Source organism: Dicentrarchus labrax, unplaced genomic scaffold (genome assembly GCF_905237075.1).
Source record: "Dicentrarchus labrax unplaced genomic scaffold, dlabrax2021, whole genome shotgun sequence".
NCBI lineage: Eukaryota > Metazoa > Chordata > Actinopteri > Moronidae > Dicentrarchus > Dicentrarchus labrax.
Window position 1 is genome coordinate 18561668 of NW_026136722.1, and position 23039 is coordinate 18584706.

A 23039-nucleotide genomic window follows, 5' to 3' on the forward strand; every position below is an offset into this window, starting at 1 on the left:
AATTACATCACTCTGAAACGTCCTTGTACCAGAGAACCAGCGTCACACTTCTTGCATTCGGCATGTAGATTTGTCTCCCCCCTGTGCTCTCACCCATTCAAAAAAAAAAAGGAAAAATAACACCGCAATGAAAAGACCTTGTTAAAGCACTACAGGGACAAATGAAGTGCATTAACTTCATTTTAGCCTTGGGGAGAGGAGTTCATACACAACATGTTACATGAAAAAATAGTCAACAAATACATGTGTTTAACCGGTGGAAACAGAAAGCACAATTATTATCACACAGAGAGGTGTTTCCATTATTTAGCCTACTCCCATTCATGATAAAATAACACCTGTCCAAATCGGACAAATAAACTATTATATACTGTTTATAATCACAGAAGCCTCAGATAAACTTTTGAATACATTTGTGGATCACTTATGTTGAAAGTGCATTAGTAATCTCTTAACAGCCTGAGGAGGAGGAATGATTACAGCAAGCCAAACCTCTTTCAATGTTCAAATGAGCAGCTGACTATTGTTTTCAGGCAGACTTGAACCTTTCATTTAAATGACAAAATATGTCCTTTGTTAACTGCCCTCCAGAAAGACACATAAAACAATATGACGTCTCCATTGGCAGGGCAACATCATTTGTCTGTGTCTTTCAAAACTACAAATTGCCACTGCAAAAGCAAAATAATTTTCGCCGTGGTTAAGGTTTGGTTATGGTTTAGGCTCAATACAATATCATATAACTTTCATTTCCCAAAATGGAACTCTAGAGCACTTTTCCTGGTAAATTCCCATTTCTTTCAAACTTTTGTTTCTGTCCACTTTGAATGAAGTTCTAGCAGCAGTGAATTTCAGATATGTAGCCTTTATGGATAGGAAACAATCATGGTTAAGCTTAATAGATTATTTCTAGAGGTTTTTTTCACTTGAGCGTAAACACTTGTCAGTTTTGGGCATTTGCTGAAACAACTGATGCTGTTCCTCTTGGGAGAACAGTCTCATCAGGGCCACACACACACACACACACACACACACACACACACACAGACACACAGACACACAGACACACAGACACACACACACACACACACACACACACACACACACACACACACACACACACACACACACACACACACACACACACACAATGCCCTTGAACATGCCGCAGCAAAAGACGTATCAGATAAGACTTTAGTGTGAAAAGGGCTACTACTGTTAAATAAAAGCATGATGCATGGGTACATATGTTATCTAGTACAAACAAGCCCATATAATGAATCATTCAGTTTATCCGGCTGTGGCAAAATGAGCTGAATAACTAAATGTAAAGAAGAGAAAACCACAGGGTCCATCAGTTATTGCTATGTGACCTCTGCGTCTCCTTGACAACTGCTCCCTCATCACCAGTCCCCACCAGTCATTCCAGTGCCAGCAGAATCGTGTGTCTCCTCCCTGTCCTGATCCGCTGCTCTGATGCAGCTTCCTGCTGTTGTGTGGAGTGGACTCCCCTCGTGTGGATCGCAGCTCAAACACTTCTTCCTGCTGCGATAATCTCTATTAAACCATCTGCACTGTCATCTCCCCACAGCTCCGGCCCTGACTGGGGGAAGTCGCTGCCACTCGACTACAGTATATACCTCCTTACTGTACACATCTAACATGAGCCCTTCGTCCATGTGTAGATCAGTAGGATGGAAACTGAGGCTGATTCTGTACCTCTGCTCAGACCACTTAAGTTATTCCAAGATTGGTACTTTAATGGTCTGAGAAACCAGTTGACAAACGTCTGACATATGTACTGTTAAGGTCAACTTGGACCTTGCATCATTCTTATCAGTAATAATAATAATACTGTTTTCAGCAAGGTAATCACAGTGTTCTGAAAACGCAATCAAAATCACAAAAAATAGAACAGATAGAAACAGGCAGACAATCAGACAGGTTTTAAACTTATTTAGAAGAGAAATACAAAGCCAAAAGGTAAAATTATTACCCAAACTCTCCGTTGTACAGAATTTACCGTACTTGCTGTAGTTGTTCTCAGTTGTTCTGTGAAATGAGGGATTATTGCCACCATTTCAGGTGCATTATTACAAATAAAGTGGTCATGTAGAGCCATGTATTGGATTTGTGTAATGTTTCCGGGGGTGTATTGTATTGTTAAAGATGCGGCTGGCATTCATGTTACAGTTGGTGCTAATTCGGAAAAGGGAGCAAACTGTTTTTAACTGTGCTCGGATTATGTGGCTGTATCATATATTTTATTATTCTTGTGTTAAAACTCATTGAAAACGCATTCTGGAGGATACATGTAAGAAGATTAAAGTCCTATTTTGCAAACGTATTGGTAAAGACTGAATATCATTTTTCTGAGTACAAGTTTAAACAATTAGCCCAATAAACAGCCAGTAGCAGATTAGGTATAGAATTTAGTCACTACAAGTGGGTTAAATAATCTGGATAAACCTTCTGCCTGTTTACAACTGACTGTCTGGCAAATCGTCTTTCTTACCCGGTCAGCCATTTCGCCATGTACCCAGATCTCTGCAATTAATTTAACACTTAGATATTCTATTCAATTCTGGTTTTGCTTTGCTACCCAGGTCTTACGTTAACTAACTATATATAAAAACTACAATGCTACCTCTCCAGTAGCTCCCATTGGTGACTTTATTCAATGTCTGACAAGTAAACTGGCGAAAATGGTCCATGTCACCAATATAAAGCAGTGCAATTTACTCATTTTAACACTTTTTATAGAGCTTACAATATGTAATCATGTAGGAGCATTATCTACATGACGACAAACCTTACTAATACAAGTTTGCTGGCACAAATTACTTCTTTTACACTGATACCCCCAGAGTTGCCCCAGAAAACTGTAAGAAATGGTGGATGTCAACATAACATAAAGCAGTGCACTTTACTCATTTTAATACTTTTTATAGAGCTTACAATATATAATTAGCCTTATTCACGTGTGATGACAAACTTTTTACAACTATAATAGAATAGAGTTTCCTGGCATGAATTTGCTCTTTTCCTGTGTTAAATTGGGGAAACTACACTTGAAGTGAAGAGAGATCTTCTATAAATGAAAGTTTGCTGAGTTTTGTGTGTGTTATTATTAACCCAAAACAAGCCTTGCAGGTAACTCAAATTACTCACCCAACCTGCTACTAGTTTTCATTAACTTACTTTAATACCCTATATACTAAAGTCAGACAATGCTTTTGATTCTTCAATCACAAAGGATGAAAGAACTCCCATGAAGTCGGCATAGCCCTTTAATGCATTAAAACTGAGTTTATACCAGCCTTTTGTCATTATTGTTTGACTTGTGGTTTTCCTCCGTTACAAAAAAACTAGTAGGCATATGTGTGCTATCAACAGGCTAAAACACTGCAGTAAAAAGATAGCAAGCGGCCTCCAGAGGGGACGGGCATCAAGGTCACTATAATTCCTCTTGGAATAAATCTTTATTAGTCAGTTAATTAATCAATAAGCTCAGTATTGAGGAAAGTGGCAGGGTGGGTCATTTCTGAACTCTTAGGGGACGGGCAACAACTTTGCCTGCACTTCAAATTAACTTTATTTCAATACATGAGACAGTGTATGACTTAATAGAAACACAGTATAATTGAAACATCTGCATGAAGATAAGGAGTGAACAATGCAGCGTAAGCATAAACTGTCTTTGAGCTTATATACTGCATTGATTTTCCATCACTTCCCACATAGTGGGAGAACAATAAATCAGCCATTTAAATTGTACTGGCTGTCCAGCAGGGTGGAGTACACCAACCACTGCTTGGCTAGCCACTGTGACAAAGCCCCTGCAGTGCAATTCAAAAAGAAAACTTAGCGGGGGACAATCAAGGACAGAGAAGTTTAATTGAGGTCTCAGGAATCTCTGCTGGAGCTGAACAAAAGCCCAGTAAGACCCCACTGTTGCACGGCCGCTTAATCTTTTCAATCAAAGCTGCATAGAGGCCCAGGATCAACACTGAGTGGTCGGTTATGCAATGGCAACCATCATCTCCCTTTCACACCCCCAAAGCCAACAAATATTGTAGATATGGGAAGAAAAGCCCTCAGTCGTCCACTCGGGCAACAAACAAGAATCAATCAGCAGCAGAGCAAATCACGGTCAATTGATCTTCTTAAGAGCTTTCTGAAGCTACGATGGCTGTTGTGACATGTCCACAGCTGATAGTGCTCAAGTGTGAAGTCAATACTGATTAAGTCAAAGTTGTGACCTGATGAAATATCAACCGGGCTGCTTCAGGCCTTATTATTGTGAAGTAATTAGTCTATCTCTTTGTGAACTCACTGAGGTCTTTATAATGAGTGTGATGCATTACAACCACTGACAGTATATTATGAGTGGACAACGCTTCTGGGTCTGTGACGTCAACACCAAAGTGTCTTAAAACTGCATTAGTTCTAATGGCCAGCAAGGGGCAGCTCCATGGACTGCAAAAAAGCCCGATAAGTAGTCTTATGGAGAAATTAGTCGACTTCTCAGTTGATTTATGAGCTCTGGAAACAGTTTGCTAACGAGTTTATGGTCTCAATCTCTAGTTTCAGTCTTCTTCCATACAGCATGATGTTCATTTAGTAACTGATGATCCCATTTAGAGTAAAATAGACCATAAAGCAGGGTATGCTTTAGGGCGGGGCTACCTTGTATTCACAAGTTATTCTCAGTGAGTCCATCCAGCTCAAGGCTCAATGCCTACTTCTCGCCTAAAATCTTTTCAGAAACATATTTTGGTGTACTGACCGCAGTCAATGATACCTTTCTGTGGTGGCTTGTGGCTAGGGATGGGAATCGAAAAACTGGTTCCAGCTGAGAACCATATGCCTCACAGATTATCCATTCCTTTTATCAATGCCGGCATGTTTGTCTGACAGTTGCACATTGCAAAACAACATCAAACTCATGCGTCTACGCTGCTGGAAACTTGCAACCAATAGTGATAACACCAGCAGTATGCTGAAACATCTTTCTACGCAACATGGGCTCAAATTCCAGGAATGCCATATATTTTAAATTCTATGTGCCGCTTCCCAACCAAGCAGCACAGCTCTCTGGTAGTTTCTACTCTGTTTTCCTACACAGTGTTCAGACAATAAAGCAGTTGCGATGAAGCTGAAAACCTGTATAGTCCTACTGTCCACAAAGAAATCAATCAGGAATCTATTGGTGATAATAATCTAATAGTATTAGTATCAATAAAATCTTCAGAGTAAAACTGACATAATAATAATGCGTGGTTCATGCAGAATTCAGCTAATTTAACTCTGTGGAAACCCCACATATACCCTCAGTTTCCCTATAGGCTGAGTGTCAGTGTCAAGACTGACACTCAGTTGATGTGACTGACACATGATGAAGGAAGGGGCCGGAGGTGTGGAGCTAAAAAGAAAATGCGATGGCTGAAAACACACCAAATTCAAACATGCCCTCCAAGTGCTAAAGTGAGAACACGGGTCAGGCAATCTGTAGAAAACAACACACAATTCAAAAAACTTCCAGCAACAGGTTGAATAAAAACACTGGCCTGTTGAACAGAGGATAACAAATAGTATCTGCACTGAAAAGAGGAACCAAACCAGGTTTCATCCCTCCTCATTTCCTTATTATCTATCAGGAGTGCTGTTGGTAAAGGTCTAGTCATCTGTACGGGGACAGCTGTTCTCAAACCTAAAAATAACCCACAATCTGTTGTCCACTGCGAACAAAGCACCCCAATTGCTGCAGAGCGGCCATCTGTGGGAAACCTGCCAAAACTGTTGAATATATTCACACATAAGATCTAAGAACCTCAACTGCAGACAGAAGGTACGGCAACGAATAAGGTCAATGACAAAAAAGCTATTTTAGCTACCTTTAGTGCTGCAATCATCTTATTAACAGACATACATATGCTGCTTTCTCTGTTTTAAATCTGTAAACTGGATCTGCAATTGACATTTTTCACTTTTTTTGTTTTCTAGACAAAAGATTTATCACTTATTTAGAAAAATAATCAACACATTAACTGATAACTGTGAAATAATCCACGGTTGAAGCCTGTATTTTTACCATTGGGATTTGTTTGGCTGATGAGGCAGACCGACTGATACCTAAAAACATCCACAGGTTGTCAGGAGTCAGTGAAAGCTTCTCAACTCGTGTGGACAACAATTGATCCTGCAGGACTCCGTTCATCAATACAGCAACTCGTTCTGTCCAAATCCCCTCTGACATCAACGTCCCTTACTGTCTCTCTCTGCACCAATCACCCACACAGGGATTAAAGCTCTTTAGAGCAACACCATAATCAGGCTGCTCTTTAATCTCCCGTCATTTTCTAAACTCTAAAAATGTTATGTTTGCAGTAAAGTCTGTAGCATCGCCCCGATGATTCCCCTGGACACAACCAAGCAGCTCCTTTATCACACTCTAGGAAAAAAAGACAACACTGGTGAAAGCCACCGCTGGTCCAATAATCCACTCTAAATATACGACCCTGTAACTACAGTACAATTAGAAAACAGGAGTTGAATAAAGGATTTTGAAATTCAGACTCAGTGCCTGTGAAATATTTTTCACAGGGACGAATTGCTAAAAACAAAGTCATGTAATGTCAAAGTCTGTTCAGCTCTCACTGTATATATTTTGTACAAGATATACATTTACATCATATATAATACAAAATATCAAGTATAATTATTATGTGAGAAAGAATATGAAGGAAAAACAAAAACAAATACAACAAACGGAACTCTAACATCAGAACATAAAAATGACTACGAGGTGTAAAAGAGAAACTTCTCCAGTAGCGGCACACAGTATGAAAACTTTTTTACTACTCTGGAGTACTGCAGGGGGTGATAGATGTTTTTATAAAATCACAATATACATACAATACAATACATTATTGCAATGTATCACAATATATTGAATAGTAACCCCTGTGACGTGATATGTATTGTCATATTCTTGCCAATACATAGCCCTACTATCTGATATCTTGTAATGAAAAATGGAGATTCTGGAAAAATATAAATGGTAAATTGACTGCACTTGTATAGCACCCCCTTAAGAGCGTTTTACACAACATGTCACATTTACCCATTCTCACACTGATGGCAGAGGCTGCCATGCAAGGTGCCAACTGCTCATCAGAAATGAACTAATCCCATTCACACGCTCACACACTGATGGCACAGCAACGGGAGCAATTTGGGGTTCAGTGTCTTGCCCAAGGACACTTAAACATGCGAATGGTCCATCTTCTGATTACCTCTAAGCCACAGCTGTTGTTTGTTGGCTTGTTTATGTTGGGTTTCTCATCATTGTGTAACACGCTGATTGCTGTCATATATCACCTCTCCAAATATATACTCATGCGTTATGCACATTTATATGTTCTTTATTAAGTCAGGGATAGTTTGGTGTGATACCCTGCTTTGAAATTATGGTCTATTCCAGTGGTTCCCAACCTTTTTTCTTAAGGGACCCCATTTCCATCATCGAGTGCCCCTGACTAATCATGACAATGAACCCAAATAGTGAACTCAATAAGTGCAGGAAGTTACAATAACAGTGTTTATGATATAAATTTGACCTTTGACTTTATATCTTAAATAATAACCAAAACTTAAAAATTACAATTTCATTTAATTTAATTTTCAACGAAATGCTGTGTATATGTTTCTTTTCTTATCCTATTTTCTTACACCCCTTAAAATCAAGAAGGCCCTGCGACCCCCATGAAGCTTTGGCGACCCCTAGTGGGGGTCCTGAACCCCAGATTGGGGTTGTTCCTTCATGTCTATCTTTCGGCAAGCAATTTTGAGCATGGCTTCACTGATTGACCCCTCTCAAACTTTGTAGGCGTGGAAGACCTGAGTGAAAATGGTCCATTACAAAAACACTCAGTTCAGCACTGTGGAAGAAGGGCACTTTGTCCTTCCAGCTCAGCTCACAATATAACACTGAGCATACAAAAGGAGCCCAGGTGGGTCCAGGGTGGGCCAGGTTCTTATAGCTCTATCCACAGGGTAGAGCCCAGCTGATGAGAAATAGTCAATTATTTAGACTTATCATTCAGAGTCTGTGCAGTGTCTTCAGGCCAGAGCCTCTGACCCGGCGAAGGCACAGACAGAGTGGAGAGACAGTCCACCCGCTGTACGGTATCCTAACAGGGGCTGCTGAATGTTTCATCACAGCTCAATGATTTTTGATTTATTTAAGGAAAGGTCGACCAGGACAAAAAAGACGTTTTTCAGGATGAAAATATGCCGGAAAAAACGTCTATGAGCAGATCATTCTTTAGTCAAACGACTAAACCAAATCATCCAAGGATTAAAGGTATTCCTCTGCTGCAGCTCAGCATTTAAATCACCACGCAGTTTACACAGTGTTTCTGACTTATAACTTCAGCTTTTTTGTTTAACTGCTACATCATCACTGTAAAATACTGGCTATAAACAGACACTACTGCAATGCATACACACGTACAGAATGAGCTCAGATTAAGATTTACTAATTAGAAAACAAGTTAAACCTAAAAAGCTACCTTGTTGGTTTTACTGGCTTCTGATTTGCTGAGACAAAGACTGGTTACTGGTTAATTAAAATAAAGAGCTGTCAAAACTCTGATGTCATAATAAGGAGTTATCATTTCTGTAGAAAATATTACTGTGACATTAAAAGCTCATCTGTGGGGATGCATCAGATCCGATCCGTCGATACTGACCTTATTAAGTTGATTGGAGATAAGCCAGAAGCGACTGATCCACGTTAAACGGTTCTCTGTTCAGGTCCATTCATTTTCTCCTGCTGACACTTTACAATAAACGCATTTCAGTGTGAAGGTGGTAAGGCTTCACTGTGACCAGGACATTTTTGATTTGCTAACATTAACATATAGTTTTTCTAAAAGTAGATTAATGCAGTTTCTGCACTTTTTACATTTTATGTATGAAATAGCTTTCATTACATTGCGTATTGACTCTCATGGATGCATAGCAGTGTTGAAAGATTAGTCTGTTTGCACAATTAAAGGCCACTCCAGTCCTTTTTTGACTGACGTTAAATCTTTCAGCATGAAAGCTTTGTGAGTAATAACAGCCACGTGACAGCTGACATAAAACAAAAGATTGGATCTGGTCAATAAGGCTCGATACAGCCCAATAAAGCAAATACTGATCAGTTAAACAATGAGATCGGATCCTTAAGTGCATGTATTAGACAAGCTAATGTAATGATGTAGGCCTTTCAAAATAACTACTTTTTCTGGACATTATATTGTCCCAGAAATAACTGCGATAAACACGGCAAGTAGATTCCGGATCGAATTTCATGCTACATCAACACCGTGGCACCAGACCAGAAGTCAAACAGCCAGAGGCAGGTTAGAGGAGATTTGAAGTGAGGGAAACACATTAGAAACCTTCGAAACAATTCAAATACAATTTGAACTAAGAGTCTAAGAGGGATGTTCGTGTCCGCAGTTAAAAACCTGTATGGCCAAATTCCCCAGAGTAGCAGCATAGTTGGATAAAAAGGTCAGATCAGTGCATTCCTACTTGTCAGTTTTCAGTGGTAAAAACATTCTTAGTGTTAACATATTTATTTCCCTGAGCGGTCATGATGAAACTGGGAAATGAGTCTGCAAAACTGCAAGTCTAAACAAATTGACTACAGATTACAAATCAGCATTATTTGAGTTTGCTTACATACAGTAAGAGGCTTATCCCGGAGGAGATAAAGAGGAAAAAGCTAATTTATTGGCAAATTATTTGGGGTCTGCTCATTTTATTAAAATATAAGCGAGGGTAGGAAACAGAGAGGGAGCGGGAAGGAGGGAGGCTGAGAAATTATACAGGAGGAGATCAGCACATCTATCACTGTCGCTGTGCAAAGTTAAAGCTCGAGTGGAAATCACAGAGTTTGGCTCGCTTAAGACTTCAAGGACACGCGCGCACACTTCCTGTGGGCTGCAGAGGTGGGGTGTCTGAGGATGTTAAAGTGGGGGAAGGATTCAGGGGACAGAAAATGTTGTCAGAGCTACATCTGAACGAAACGCAGGCACATTACACCTTGTTCACGCAGGAGATAAAAACTTTTACAAAAGGATGTGTGCAGACAAGACAGTTTAGGCCGAAAGCATACTTTCACGTACTGTCAAGAAGCTTCATCGTGTGTAGGATAAGACCAGAAATCCACTGAGAGTTCAACCATGTCTTTGTAGAAAACAGTTCAGTGTAGGGCTGCAGCTATCAAGTATTCTCCTAATTAATCCATTAATGCATTTGTGTTATTTAAGAGCAATAGTAAATCAAATAAGAAATCAAAAAACAATGACTAGTAGCTGCTAACTAGCTAGCATTGACGTCGTGCTATGCACACTGTGCAGTGTTTTTGTTTTTATTCAGCTTGAAATGATCCCAAACTTTGGACACTGTGTAGGTCACTAAGAAGCTTCCCTATCATCCCGTAACTCTGTATTTTTAACATTATTTCCACAACAAATGTTATTTTTTATTCAGTGGATCTGTAAATGAAATGTCAGAGATCTTAGAGATATCCATGCAGAACCGAGATACATAGCACACGGTTCTGCATCAGGGCATCAGACTGATGTGCTGCCAGAACACGTGCAATATTTATTTACAGCCACTGATTATGTGCAATATTTCTACACCACACACACACACACACACACACATCATTCAACACCCCAATACACCATCACTTCATATCTGTCACACAGGTTGCAGATGATGCACCACTGTTGGTTGTATTTCATTGTTAATTTGATACTTCTTTATATTCTACTTACATGTGTTCTTTTTATCTTTGTATATATGTGTGAATGTAAATGCATCATTTGAGGCTGACACAGCTGTTTCGTTGTGCTTGAATCTTGAACTGACCGAGGTCTTTGACTACAGTCCGGGACTAAGTTCCAGTTCCCAGGACTAAAAAGGAGGAAGCTGATCATTTACAGTCTTTTACAAACTACTTGGCAAGAAACACATAGGTCAGCAGAGGTACGCGCGTGCTGTTACAAGGAGGAATTGACACTTACCAGAAACACTCGGTAAGCATCTTTCCTGGTGACAGAGCCCCAGCATGGGTCTGTATCGTTGTACTTCACACTTCCAGCGCTGCAGGAGTGGTTTCCACTGCACAGGACAGAACACAAACAAACCGAGCTTAATGTGTAACCCCAACCTGGTGAGATGAAACTGAACGCACACTACAGACCGAAGCGTGTCCCAAATGCCGTCAAAGTGATAATGAAAGTAGGATCTAGTAGACAAGGATACAGAGTGCTGCTACTCACTCTGCTGCCGTTTTCATTGCTGAGTTGTATATTTATGAATGTTTTTATGTTTTTTTATGACGTGTCTTATGGTGACACCGAAGACAAATTTCCACATTGTTGACAATAAAGTTTTCATTAGGCGAATTTGTGGCGGGCGATGCGAGTGGCGCAAAATTCAGCCCAGTGATGATTTCATGGGAGTTGAAAATATTGAACACCCAAGAACAAAATCTTGGGTGTTTGCAGTGTTGTGTGTAAAGGAGGGGAGAGACAGAGCTGCTGCTGGCCCACAGACAGCTGCAGGAGCCCGGGGAGCTCTGCAGAAGAGAGACGGAGCTTCTGGAGGAATAACCACCGGATTCTGGAGACGTTTACCGGCAAGAGGAGAGCTCAGAGTTTATTTTTAAACTTTTGGGATTAAAAGTGGATTTATCTCCACTCTCTCCTCTCAAACTGTCTGCTGCAAGCCATGTAGGTGCCACCCCCACTTGTATCCATGTGTGTGCACCCAGAGCTCTATGATACTACTTCATATTTATACAGAGACCGGACAGAAAAGAAGATTGCTCTGAGAAAAGTAAGAGACGAAAGAGGACTACCTGGCGAGCGTTGAAAATATGTGTCTGTTACTTGATTCCAGCTATCGGATTTACTTTACTACGAACTAAATTTAGCGTAGCCCAACCAAACTCTGTTCACAAAACAAGCATTTTGAAAGTTGCTCGCTCGTCATCTTGCTCACAAATCGGACAAAGTATAAATTCAGACTTTTTACAAATCGCCATCATGATGCAGCTATTTGATCTGTTTATTGACATTAAATCACAGCAAAATCTGTTTATTTTAGGCTCAAACCACCGCTGTAAACCAGATAAAAGGGCACACATTTGCTTTGCTTTTGGTGGGAACACACCATTAAAAGTAATCACAAACCCCTGTCATTGTTGCGTGACAGACCGAGCTCTAGTATAATCATCTGACTCTGCCCCATGCTAGTAAGAAGTCTGCAGTTCGTGCCTTCGGGCAAAGCAAACTGCTTTTTGAAGTCTCAGTTACATCTCACATTTATTCTGGCTGGAAGGTTGGTGAGGTTTGGACCACAGTGGAGGAGAATTTAATACGATAAGACAGCATCAGTGTGCTGTGCCTGAGGACAGAAGGAGAGAGGGCTGCTTTGTCACAACAACAATTAAAACAGACTTTTTCAACTTCAACTGTTGTGATTGTATTATTGTTAATTTATTAATTTGATACTGGTGTTCACACACAGGTAAACTGTGTTTTCAAAGTCACCTGGCTCAGCATGAATACATTTATTCTGGTTATCTCAAAGCACTAAAGTCAGACAAATCAGCTGAGATAAAATAGTGGCATTTTGTAAAAGATCATGTATTAAACTTCCTTTAAAACTTTTAGAAAACTGCCTGAAACTATCTTAAACATAACTGTCAGAAACTTTAACTGTCACCATCCTGAAATCATCACTACACTGAAGAGGGTACGGCTATTTCTGTGGTCCAGGATCTGAGAGGGCAGAGTCCCTAACTATATTAAATACCTTATTCTCACCCAGTCTGGCCAACAGAGCTGCAATAAAAGTCTGTCTGGAAGCGGGTCAACATGACTCAGACGCCAGCAGCACCGGTAAGAGGTCGCCAGGCCTAAAGGCTTATGTCAGCAAAGCTTTATTGTCTTATTCTCGAGTTCAGAAGGTGACAATAGGACCAACGTGTGGGGGCAGAGGAGCCAATGAGATGAAGTCTGGAGGTGCTCCGTCTTGCCAAAACGGAAAGTAGCAAATGTTCCAAAGGTTCTTCAAGGAGAACATCCATAAAATCGATCTATATTTAAGTTTTATTCCACAATAAACCTGAGAATGAATGTGATAAAGTAAGTATATTGGTCTTACCAGGCAACTTCCATTAGCGATATAGGCACAGCTGCTGCGTAGATGGCCAAGTCTCCGTACAGGTAGACTATGATGCAGATGTAGAACATATTGACGCCAACTGAAAGACAAAAATTTAAGTATTAAAATATGAATGACTCAAGAGATGTGAGCAAAGTTTGCCTGGCAGCAAACATTACCATCAAAGAAATTATACACATACATATATATGTAAGGGCCATGGAGAGAGCTGCGGTGGTGCTGCTTTCTTTTTCATTTTCACAACTGAATATTTGTTTTGTTTTGCAATACGATTATAAAATCAAAGTTAGAATATCCGTTGTCAGCCCCGCAAGATGCACATATTAGTTGACAAGAAAATAAGGGCCACAGGTTGCCTACCCCTGGTCTATGTGAAGAAAAACATCCGATTCTTAAAGTAGCACGAGGTCAGGAGGTGACAAGTAAACACATTTTTCATCTTTATCAGCTGTCTGAACACTTCATAATGAAATATAGTTGATGGATGTGTGTCAAACGTGACCACTATGGTGCCATCTCTATTAAAATGCACTCTCAACCAGACCTCCGCTCATTTCATCCCTCCATCCCTTTTCTGGGACAGCAGAGCCACATCTTATTGGTCCAATAAAAAAAATATTAATAGCATTAATTAAAAAAACTAATCACACCATGAAGGAAATTCTCCCCCTCAGCCTTTACTCTCCACAGCGACCACCTCTTAACCATCTGCCCTTTTCTTTTCATCCACACAACCGACTGGCAGGCCCGACCCCGCTGCCTTTGCCAACACAAGATCGAGAGCTTTAACCAGCAGACAGACCCTCTCAGCGTGCCCCACATCCATCACGCTCTTGAATTCTCAGAAGGGGGTTCAACCGTCCAACTGGACCCCTTAGCTAATTCGTTACTGACAAGGAAATTAGAGCACAGAGTCCATTAAAAAGAAATAAAAAGTGACAGATTTACAGCATCACGGGCTACACTGATTCTTTTATGAATTAAAGGCTGAGGGCACCGATCAATGCTGTGATAGAAGTTGAAAACAGACGGAACTGACAGCCTGATAAACAACCATTTATCCAGTTGTAAAAAGCAGTTAAATGATTCAGAACACTGTCAGAAACTAAGAGATTAGAGACTGGACAGAGTCATATCAAAAATGCATTGTATTCATTTGGTCTAAAAATATGAGACATTAATACATTTTTAAAAACCTGCCCTTTATAGAGCCTAATGTTATGTCTTCAGACCGACTAACAGTCCAAAAACCAAAGAAGGTTCACGTTACAAAAGCAGGAAATGCTCATGTTTAAGTAGTTGGAATTGGAGAGTTTTAGGTTTTAAAATGACTTAAAGGATCAAGATCTGGGATTTAGTGGCATCTGTGTAGTTGCAGACTGCAACCATTGCAGACTCTTTCTCCCACAAATATATCTGTAACCAGAGAGGTTCAGAAAGTTAACGTTGTTAGCATCGTCGGTGTAACGTAAACAGACGGGTAGTTTGGTTCCTTCACTCAGCCATAAGGTGTGTAGATAAGCTCCGGTTGCAGTATAATGGTCAGTGTTTTACTATTACACATGTTTTTGGATTAATATTATTGCTGCATTAATATTGCATTTTACCGCTATATTAAGGTTGAGATATTTTTATATACTATATATATATAGCTTCGGTAATTTTGCTTTTGGTGCCCTACATTTTGGTCACGATGCCCCAATAAATGACTTAATTCCAGGCCACGCCTACTGTAGAAACATGGCGGGTCAACATAGTGGCCTCCGTAGAAGAGTTCCCTCTCCCTCCGTAGATTCTCATTCTAAGGTAACGAAACACAACAATCCTTATTTTCAGGTGATTATACACTAATGAAAACATACCTGTGAATATTATATCCCATTTCTGCCAATAGATCCACCTAAATGTTACACACTGGATCTTTAGTCTGTCCTTTAGTTATCAAAAGTATGGTTTTGGTACATTATAAGCAGCTCTGTAGTGAAGCAACGGATGAAATACAGGTCAGACTCAAGCCGCCAGAAATATTAAAATATAGTCCAGGTTCAAATTGGACATGCAAATGTTTTAGGGTTAATTAATTCTTTCTCAGTCTTATTTCTCATATTATCCGCTGAAGAAACAAGTCCTTCTCTGCGCTGCGTAATGTCTCCTGTGGCACCACGTCGGACGAGGCATATTAGTGTCCCGGCGGCAGATAGCAGAAACAGGACGTACTGTACTCTGCTGCCGCTGTCAGTAAGCGATAGCAAGGCGAGAGCGCTGCATGACCAGGGGGATGCAGGCCTTCACGGCACTGTAACTAATATTTCCCAATTACCCAGAGCCACAGGAAAAAAAATGCTGCAAAATGGGTCTTCACGTAGGAGCCCGGTCTTTCATGTAGCTGTAAAACGCATCACTATCCATCATCACTGTGCTTCTGATTGACAGCAGAGCCTGACAACCTCTGTGAGCAGCAACACAACAAAAAAAGCAGCCGCTATTTAGTTATGTGCATAATATGGGAAGGCACTTTTAATACCTTATACAGGTTTAACAGTGGGGATTTTAATACTGTACCTTGCGTAACAGGAATGGGAAATATGTTATTTTAATATCCTATTATAAAAAGTCTGTTTCGACCTCTCCTGTAAAGTGAGTTTTATGGTCAAAAATAAGTCATCAGAACACGCCGCTGTCACACTGAAGAACACGAAAAGTGAACTTTAACTTTGAATTTTACCTCATTAATCGTTCTCTCCTTATATTCAAATTTAACTTCTTGTGTGTGAAACTGAGATGACAGACTTTCACAAATCAAATCTAAATTGAGCCGGCCCCCGGAGGCAACACCACACCATTAACAAACTGTCTCTAAAAATAAGTAAATAGGACAGCACAGAGTAATAAAAGGACCAATTTAGGTCTACTTTGTCAACACAACTTCTATGTCAGAACAGAATTTCTCTGTCAGTACACAGTAACAATAAAACTAATAATCTGTCTGAATGACAATTTATCAAACGGGCAGCAATCTTATCGTGAATGCTCACAACATTACTTCGAGAGTGGGAAATTCAAATCATACAAGTGCACATCTGTCAGTAGAAAAAGGGAAAATACGCAGCAATAACTCTGATGACAGATTATGGCATAAATCTTGTGTTTTCCATTTTTTTATTTCATGTAGCAAAGGATTTAAGCAGTCATGATTTAGCAATACCTTATCACTGTGCTTCTTCTAGCTAGAGTTGTTCAAATATCAATACCAGTATCGGAAATTCCTCCTATACTGCCTGAAATGTGGTATCAGGTATCAGCGAGGGTAGCAAAGTCATGACCCGTCCCACTTTGAAGAAGGGTTTCGGTCAGTGCTTCAACTGGAACAAGAAAGGTGTCAGTAACCTTTTTTAATCCTTTAAAACAGGGACATTTTTAGTGCTGTTTTCTTAGCAGTAAGCTAGCTTTTAGTTTACACAGAAACGCAGTTACGCAGGCGTTTAGGAGTACCTCACCAGTATTACTGTATGCAGGGTTTTAGATATGCCAAAGTCCAAAAACTGAACTTGTTAGGGCGGGTTTGGGGCATCAACGCACCAAAGTAGTGTTTTTTAAGACAATTATTTCCATTATTTTCCCAAAATCTGAGCTACTTCTATTACTGTCTCCCCCAGAGCGCCACATATGCCTTTAACCAACAGTAAACAGAGTCGAGGTCTGAACAGACTCTAAGTTACAATATTACAGGCCTCACTTGGTCTCATTTTGAAAAACAAATCAAGCTTTCGTGGAGTGAGCTTTGTTCCCGGGACTCAACTTGCAATATCTATCTGTTGGGTTGATCACACTTAGCCATTATAACAAACTCCCTGAAATTAAAGTGCATCTCTTACCGAGCTGACACAGGAAACTACTGTAGCGGTGCCTTATGGAAAATTATTGGTCTGCAAGCTGAAGCAAACACGTTCATTTATCTTCCCACTGGCTCGGGCACTTTTCATTTTGCCGGTGCTCTCAATGCTCAAGTATGACATTTAAGTAAAAGTCACTGAAGTATTAAAAATCGAGGTGCCCATGTTTGGCTCTCATTAAAGACAGAAGCCCGGGTTACAGCGGAGTAAATTAGTATTCGCCGCCATGGTCCTCCGTATGTCAGGGGAAGGGCGGCTCGCGTTGAAGAAACAATCCTGCTGTTTGCACAGCCACCATGTAAACCTCCACATCACATCACAGAGGTAAGAAAGGCTGAGACGAGATGCTGATGCAAGGACAGCCCTCCGTTAGTCTCTCTCTCTCTCTTTGTGACTTTAGCCAAAGTCGTCTTCTAATCAACTTTCAAATCATCAATGTGAAGGTTATAGTAACACCTTTCCACAGTGGAGCAGATAAACCAGCCGCCCATCAACATTCCTGTCAGTGGCTGCAGGTCAGGCTGATACGATACCCGTGGCCTTATTCCAAGCCTGCCTTACTGCTGCTGCCACGTCAATTTCAGTCCAGGAGGAAGTCAATGCCCTCCAAGAGTGCCTCTACGACAGCAAGAGAGATGCTTTTTAATTGCCTGCAAAAGGTGCAGGACAGACAGACAGTGTGCAATCACACCAACAATTTATTATCTGTGAAGAGAGGGGCAGTGGTTTTAAAACTATCGTCCTGTAACGTGATGGACTCGTTTACACTCTTTTTTTTGTTGCTATTTAGCTCCTTGAATGTATGAAGAAAGAGCCATTAGTTCAAACTGTTTGCCCTCGGTTGATTTTGTTTTTTGCTCCGCTTTCCAAGGAAGAGTAACTACTGGTTATCAGACGTCAACATCTGTCCCCTCACACCCATAATCCCCTACAATTTAGGGTTTGTTTTCTGCAGTTGGTTTGAATTAAGTTGTCACTTCTAACAAACTACATAGCCATTTGCTTGGAAGAGGACTGAGATATACAATTTCAGGCATTTTGGGATAATTGCAAACACTCTAAATGCAAATAAATAGTTCCTAATAGCCTGATTGTGTTTAGACTTATTTAATATAATCTGAACACACACTGACCAAAAAGCAGTGCTAGAATCAAGAATATGGCTAGGGCTCCAACTAACCGTTATTTTCATTAATCTGCTGATTATTATCTTAATTAATCCATTAAAAGGTCCAATGTGTAACATTTAGCAGGATCTATTAGGCAGGAATGGAATATAATATACATGACTATGTTTTCATGAGTGTATAATGACCTGAGAATAAGAATCAATAATCCTTAATAATAATCAATCCTTAAAGGCAGGCATGTTGAACTTCTAGATAGGGTTGTTCATGTTTTTTGTGTGTTTCACGGCCACTGTAGAAGGGGAGGGTGAAGCGAGGGAGTATTAATTTGCAACTACACCACTAGATGCCACTAAATCCTACACACTGAGCCCAGGTTGATGTACTGAAGTTACTTGCTTTGTCTGATAAACAACCCAAAACCCAGAGATATTCAATTTATAAACATAGAAAACGAAGAAAACTTAAATAAAATACTCAATTGTCAACAAATGTATCTATTTATTACCCCAAATAAATCGTACCAAACAAGCCTAATGTAATGGTGCCATTAGATAAAACATCCACGTCCATTCTTAGTATTGACAAAGGGCGCAACATAAACTCACGCAGGCACAATAAGGAGTTCAGATGTTTAGCATGGCACCTACATTCAGGCCTCCAGTGACCTGTAAGTTTCGGTTGTACCAGTCATCAGCATGTTTTTACATAAATTATCATTAGTCTGAGCATGCAGAGGTCATCCAGAGTTAAGTGGCCAGCTACAGAACATAGTCTGTCCTTTCTTTTACTGCTGTCACCTGCCACAGAGTTTTTCTAACATTAATTAAGTCCAACGACAAAATTATCAGTGAAGAACATCTCTAGAAGAGTGGAATCATTCTGGACTTAGACTTAAATAGATTTGAGATTTGATTAACTGATTGTTTGATCTATTCAGAGACCGACAGTCCAAAAATATTGAATTTAATATTGCAAAGAAAAACTGCAAATGAGCCATCTAATTGCTTCAGCTTTGAGCTCTCAGTATCAGCTGCAGCATCAGATGTTCAAATAGCATCTTTTAGGATTAGGAGTAGCTGTGCCCGACCATTTCTGTAACTTTCTGAAACTGAAGTCCGACAATAAGACCGACTTTATACAGATTCATCAGCTACGCGGAGGTGAGACAAGGACCTTCATTTTCATTTGATCTGTTACTTTTAACATGAACAACTGAGTGAAAGTCTATGAATGCATTCCAGGAGAGACAATATATAATATAGATATCTTCATATCTATCTTTAAATGATATTAGGGCAGCTTTGATGCTTTGACCGATGGAATCAGCATTAAGATGCTTTGTTCTTTGTTTTTTTTTAAAGGACATGACACAATCTTTATCCTCAGCGTTTCTCCACATAGACTTTATTTGGGTGGGTATATTAACAGTCATCGACCCATTTCAGCATTTTACAGAGAAACTTTTTGTGTCTTTTTTTCCCTGTCTGCAGACTTCGGACAGTCAACAGTATTTCTGCCCTAAAAAAGTCACGATTTCAGCCACAACTCTTTTTTCACAACAGCCTTCGAGTGTGGCCGTCCGATCAGGCATGATCTGAAAAATGACCCAATCCATGACTAAAAACCTTGATCCAATCCGAACCACAACTTTTGTGATCCGTTGCCCCCCTAATTAGTACAAAACTCCTATCACACTGGTACCAATATCTAAAAATTGTACATGACACCTTGCTTGGTCTGCTACATTTATTGATTTATACACAAAAAGTAAGCTCACACACATACACAGGTATGAAAACTCTGGGAAGCCGGTATAAAGTGAGCAGGTCGGTGCTGTCAGGATAGACAAAAGAGCTGCGTTTCCTCTTCCCTCGTTCAGCATGTGCTGGGACTCGTGCCTATCTAATTCATTTCTGATTAGAGTCACTGGGCAGCTTTCCCACAGCGTGCGGAGGGAGAGAGAAGAGGAGAGAAAACTAATTTCCTTATAACCAATCGATACCGCCACGTGCCACACCTGCACACGGTCTGCTTCATGGTGGGAAAGGTCATCAGCAAAGACTTGTATTTTCAGTTCCTCACCTTTAACAGACAGGACAGTCGAGCTGAGTGACAACAGGCTGAATGGATGGAAGCACACTGCAGCTTTAACAGCATGAGCTGCACGACGGCACGCATGAGTGCATTCACACGTGTGGGTGTGAACATGAGCCGAGCGGGTGTGTGTCAGACTGTGTGTGCGCACCGAGTGCTCCACCTAGTGTCGAAACACTGAAGGACAGCACATGTCAGCACAGATGATGTTGTCAGAGCTTTGACCTTTTGTTGTTCCTTTATTCCTGCGACAACAGGGACGCCGCAGACTGTTGAGTCACTTGCAGCTGCTTAAGAACAGCCGGTCGGCGTAATGCGGGCAGGCGAGGGAGGAGGAAGAGGAGGAGGAGACGCCGGGCCAGGACAATGTACTGATGTGTTTGAGGAATGTAAAGCCGCAAGGTTGTTCTGTGAGGTTCAAGGTGAACGTGATTAAGGCCTTGGTGTCTTTGCCATAAGTACAGGTTGTACCGCCTCCCACACACATGCACAGTAGAGAGATTAACAGCCTTGATGGAGTCTCAAACAGGTAATTACAACCAAAGGCAATTTATCCATATATAATTACATCCAATTAAAGAGCTCCTTTGCAAATGTGAAGATTGGACAGAAAAGGTGTAAAATCATCCCACACAACCTTCACCACACCTCCATAAATGTTACACGTGGCTAATGATGGCGGTGTCTGCGGTTAATTGAATAACGGGGGCAGTGATATTAGAAGCTTGAGGCTTGAGAAGAATATTACCTTTGTTGAAGAACATGGAGGCCATTTGACCCATCTCAACCCGCTCCACAATGTCGAAATGATCGACGGGCCCTCCTGATCTCTCTGTGAAAACAGAAGACGACTACAGTCAATAACGCGCACAGTGGAGGTAGATAAATGTCAAAGAAAGTGCACACCTTGCATCAGCGGGTGTACTTTCACAACATTCAGCCGGACAGCAAAACAAACACAACAGATATATATATCACGTCAGACAATAAGAGTGTAAACACTTTTATTGCTTCTCTCATATCTTGCAGAGACTACACCAGACTGCACAGGATCCAGTGTCTACTGAGACCACATTGTGAATGCTCCACTGTTAGTAGTAAGCAGTTTCTGTGCCTAACCAAAACGTAAAGTGATGGCAGATCAAAAAAAGGGTCCAGTCCAGTTTAAAATGATCAAATCTAAGCATATATATTACACAAACACCATCTCATTTAAAATCCTACAACATAAAAATCAACCAAAACTATTCATTTAGACAATCTGTTTAATTTCATAGCTTATTCAGTAAACCTCTTATGTCTGTATTTTGTTTCTCGTTATGTATATTTGTCACGGAGCTATCGTTTCTAACTTGCTGTCTATTATAAAGTGACGACCTGGACCCAACGTAGTGTCCAAAAAATATTCTTTAAAAGCACAAAAGCATAAAATATATGGTTCAACCTCGTGTTTGTTGTCGACGACAGTGATAAAAACCTCTGTGAGCACTCATTATACTCACGAACAGACAGGATGGGCTTCGTCTCCGGCTCCGATCGGCCTCGGCCCATAACATCATCATCCGAATACTCAGAGGTGGAGTCGCTGTCGTCGACCTGCGGAGATAATACGAGTGTGTAAAGCTCTGTTTTGGTTGCCTGTTTTCTTAATTTTGCAACATAAACAACAGTCAGTTTACAAGCGATTAACACAGCGTTTATTTGCTCTATATGTGACGCAGGGGGGAAGGCAACATCTGGAAATTACAAGCAACAGCTGGGAAGCACTTTGGAGAGTGGAGGACTTCACAGCGCACCCACACATTGCTTTTCATCATTTCACAGATTCTCTGCAGATTAATGTCAATTAGCCGTCAATGATAGCCAACTTTGTGAGCGTCATCAGCTGAATGAATAAGTGACACGTTGGCTGGGACTGAGGGAGGAGGAGGAGATGAGGAGTGACAGGAGCTAATGGCTCAGTGACAAACAACAAACAAGCAACAGCAAACATAAGCAACCCGACAAAATAACAGATTAACAGCAGCTACGGATGAGAGTCAGATGACTGTTAATGCCTGGAGGCAGCGATAAAGAAACAAAGTCAAACTAACTTTCTCAAACACCAGGCTGCATGTAAATCTGTGAATCCTTGTTGTGGCTGTGACTGCAGGAAGGTTGTCAGATGGGTTTAAAACGATAGGATATCCATTCACTTCACATTTGATAGTGTCAAAGGTACAGAAAAGAACAGATCTACAGTCAGGTAGTCGACCTAAAGCTGCACAGATGAAACAACAGGGAAGGAAATCAGCTGATCCTCAACCTTAATATTTAACATGATTATAAATTATATGTTGTCTTTTTTTGTCCTTTTGCCATGATAACAAAAGAGATAGAGTTTTTTTTATACTAGTATTGTAGTTTATAATTCTGGTATTGTGACAACCTTAAAACAATGTAACATCTACATGCACAGCTGCAGGTGATTTTCCCTTTTTATTTTATCTGAACAACTCTTTTAGGGTGAAAAGGTAAAACTTTAAAATAAAATAAGATAAGATTAGAGAAAAGTCAGACCAGTATAGTTTTGTCCCAGGTTGGGAGCCACTGGCCTAAAGAGAGTCTTTATGTTGCTGCACAGCAAGCCTGGTTAAAATGCAAAATGTGAAATTTGCCT

At 40.4% G+C, this 23039-nt stretch overlaps 1 protein-coding gene across 2 annotated transcripts in view; it reads right to left on the reverse strand.

Moving 5' to 3' along the window:
- tmem104 (transmembrane protein 104) overlaps positions 1-23039 on the reverse strand; it is a 64728-nt gene that overhangs the window by 34722 nt on the left and 6967 nt on the right. For both annotated transcript variants that reach the window (XM_051388597.1, XM_051388598.1), the window contains exons 5-8: positions 21883-21976; positions 21129-21212; positions 13243-13342; positions 11094-11190 (exon numbers count right to left, since the gene is read on the reverse strand). In XM_051388597.1, coding sequence (XP_051244557.1) covers positions 11094-11190; positions 13243-13342; positions 21129-21212; positions 21883-21976 — 375 coding nt within the window. The remainder of the gene's footprint in view (positions 1-11093; positions 11191-13242; positions 13343-21128; positions 21213-21882; positions 21977-23039) is intronic.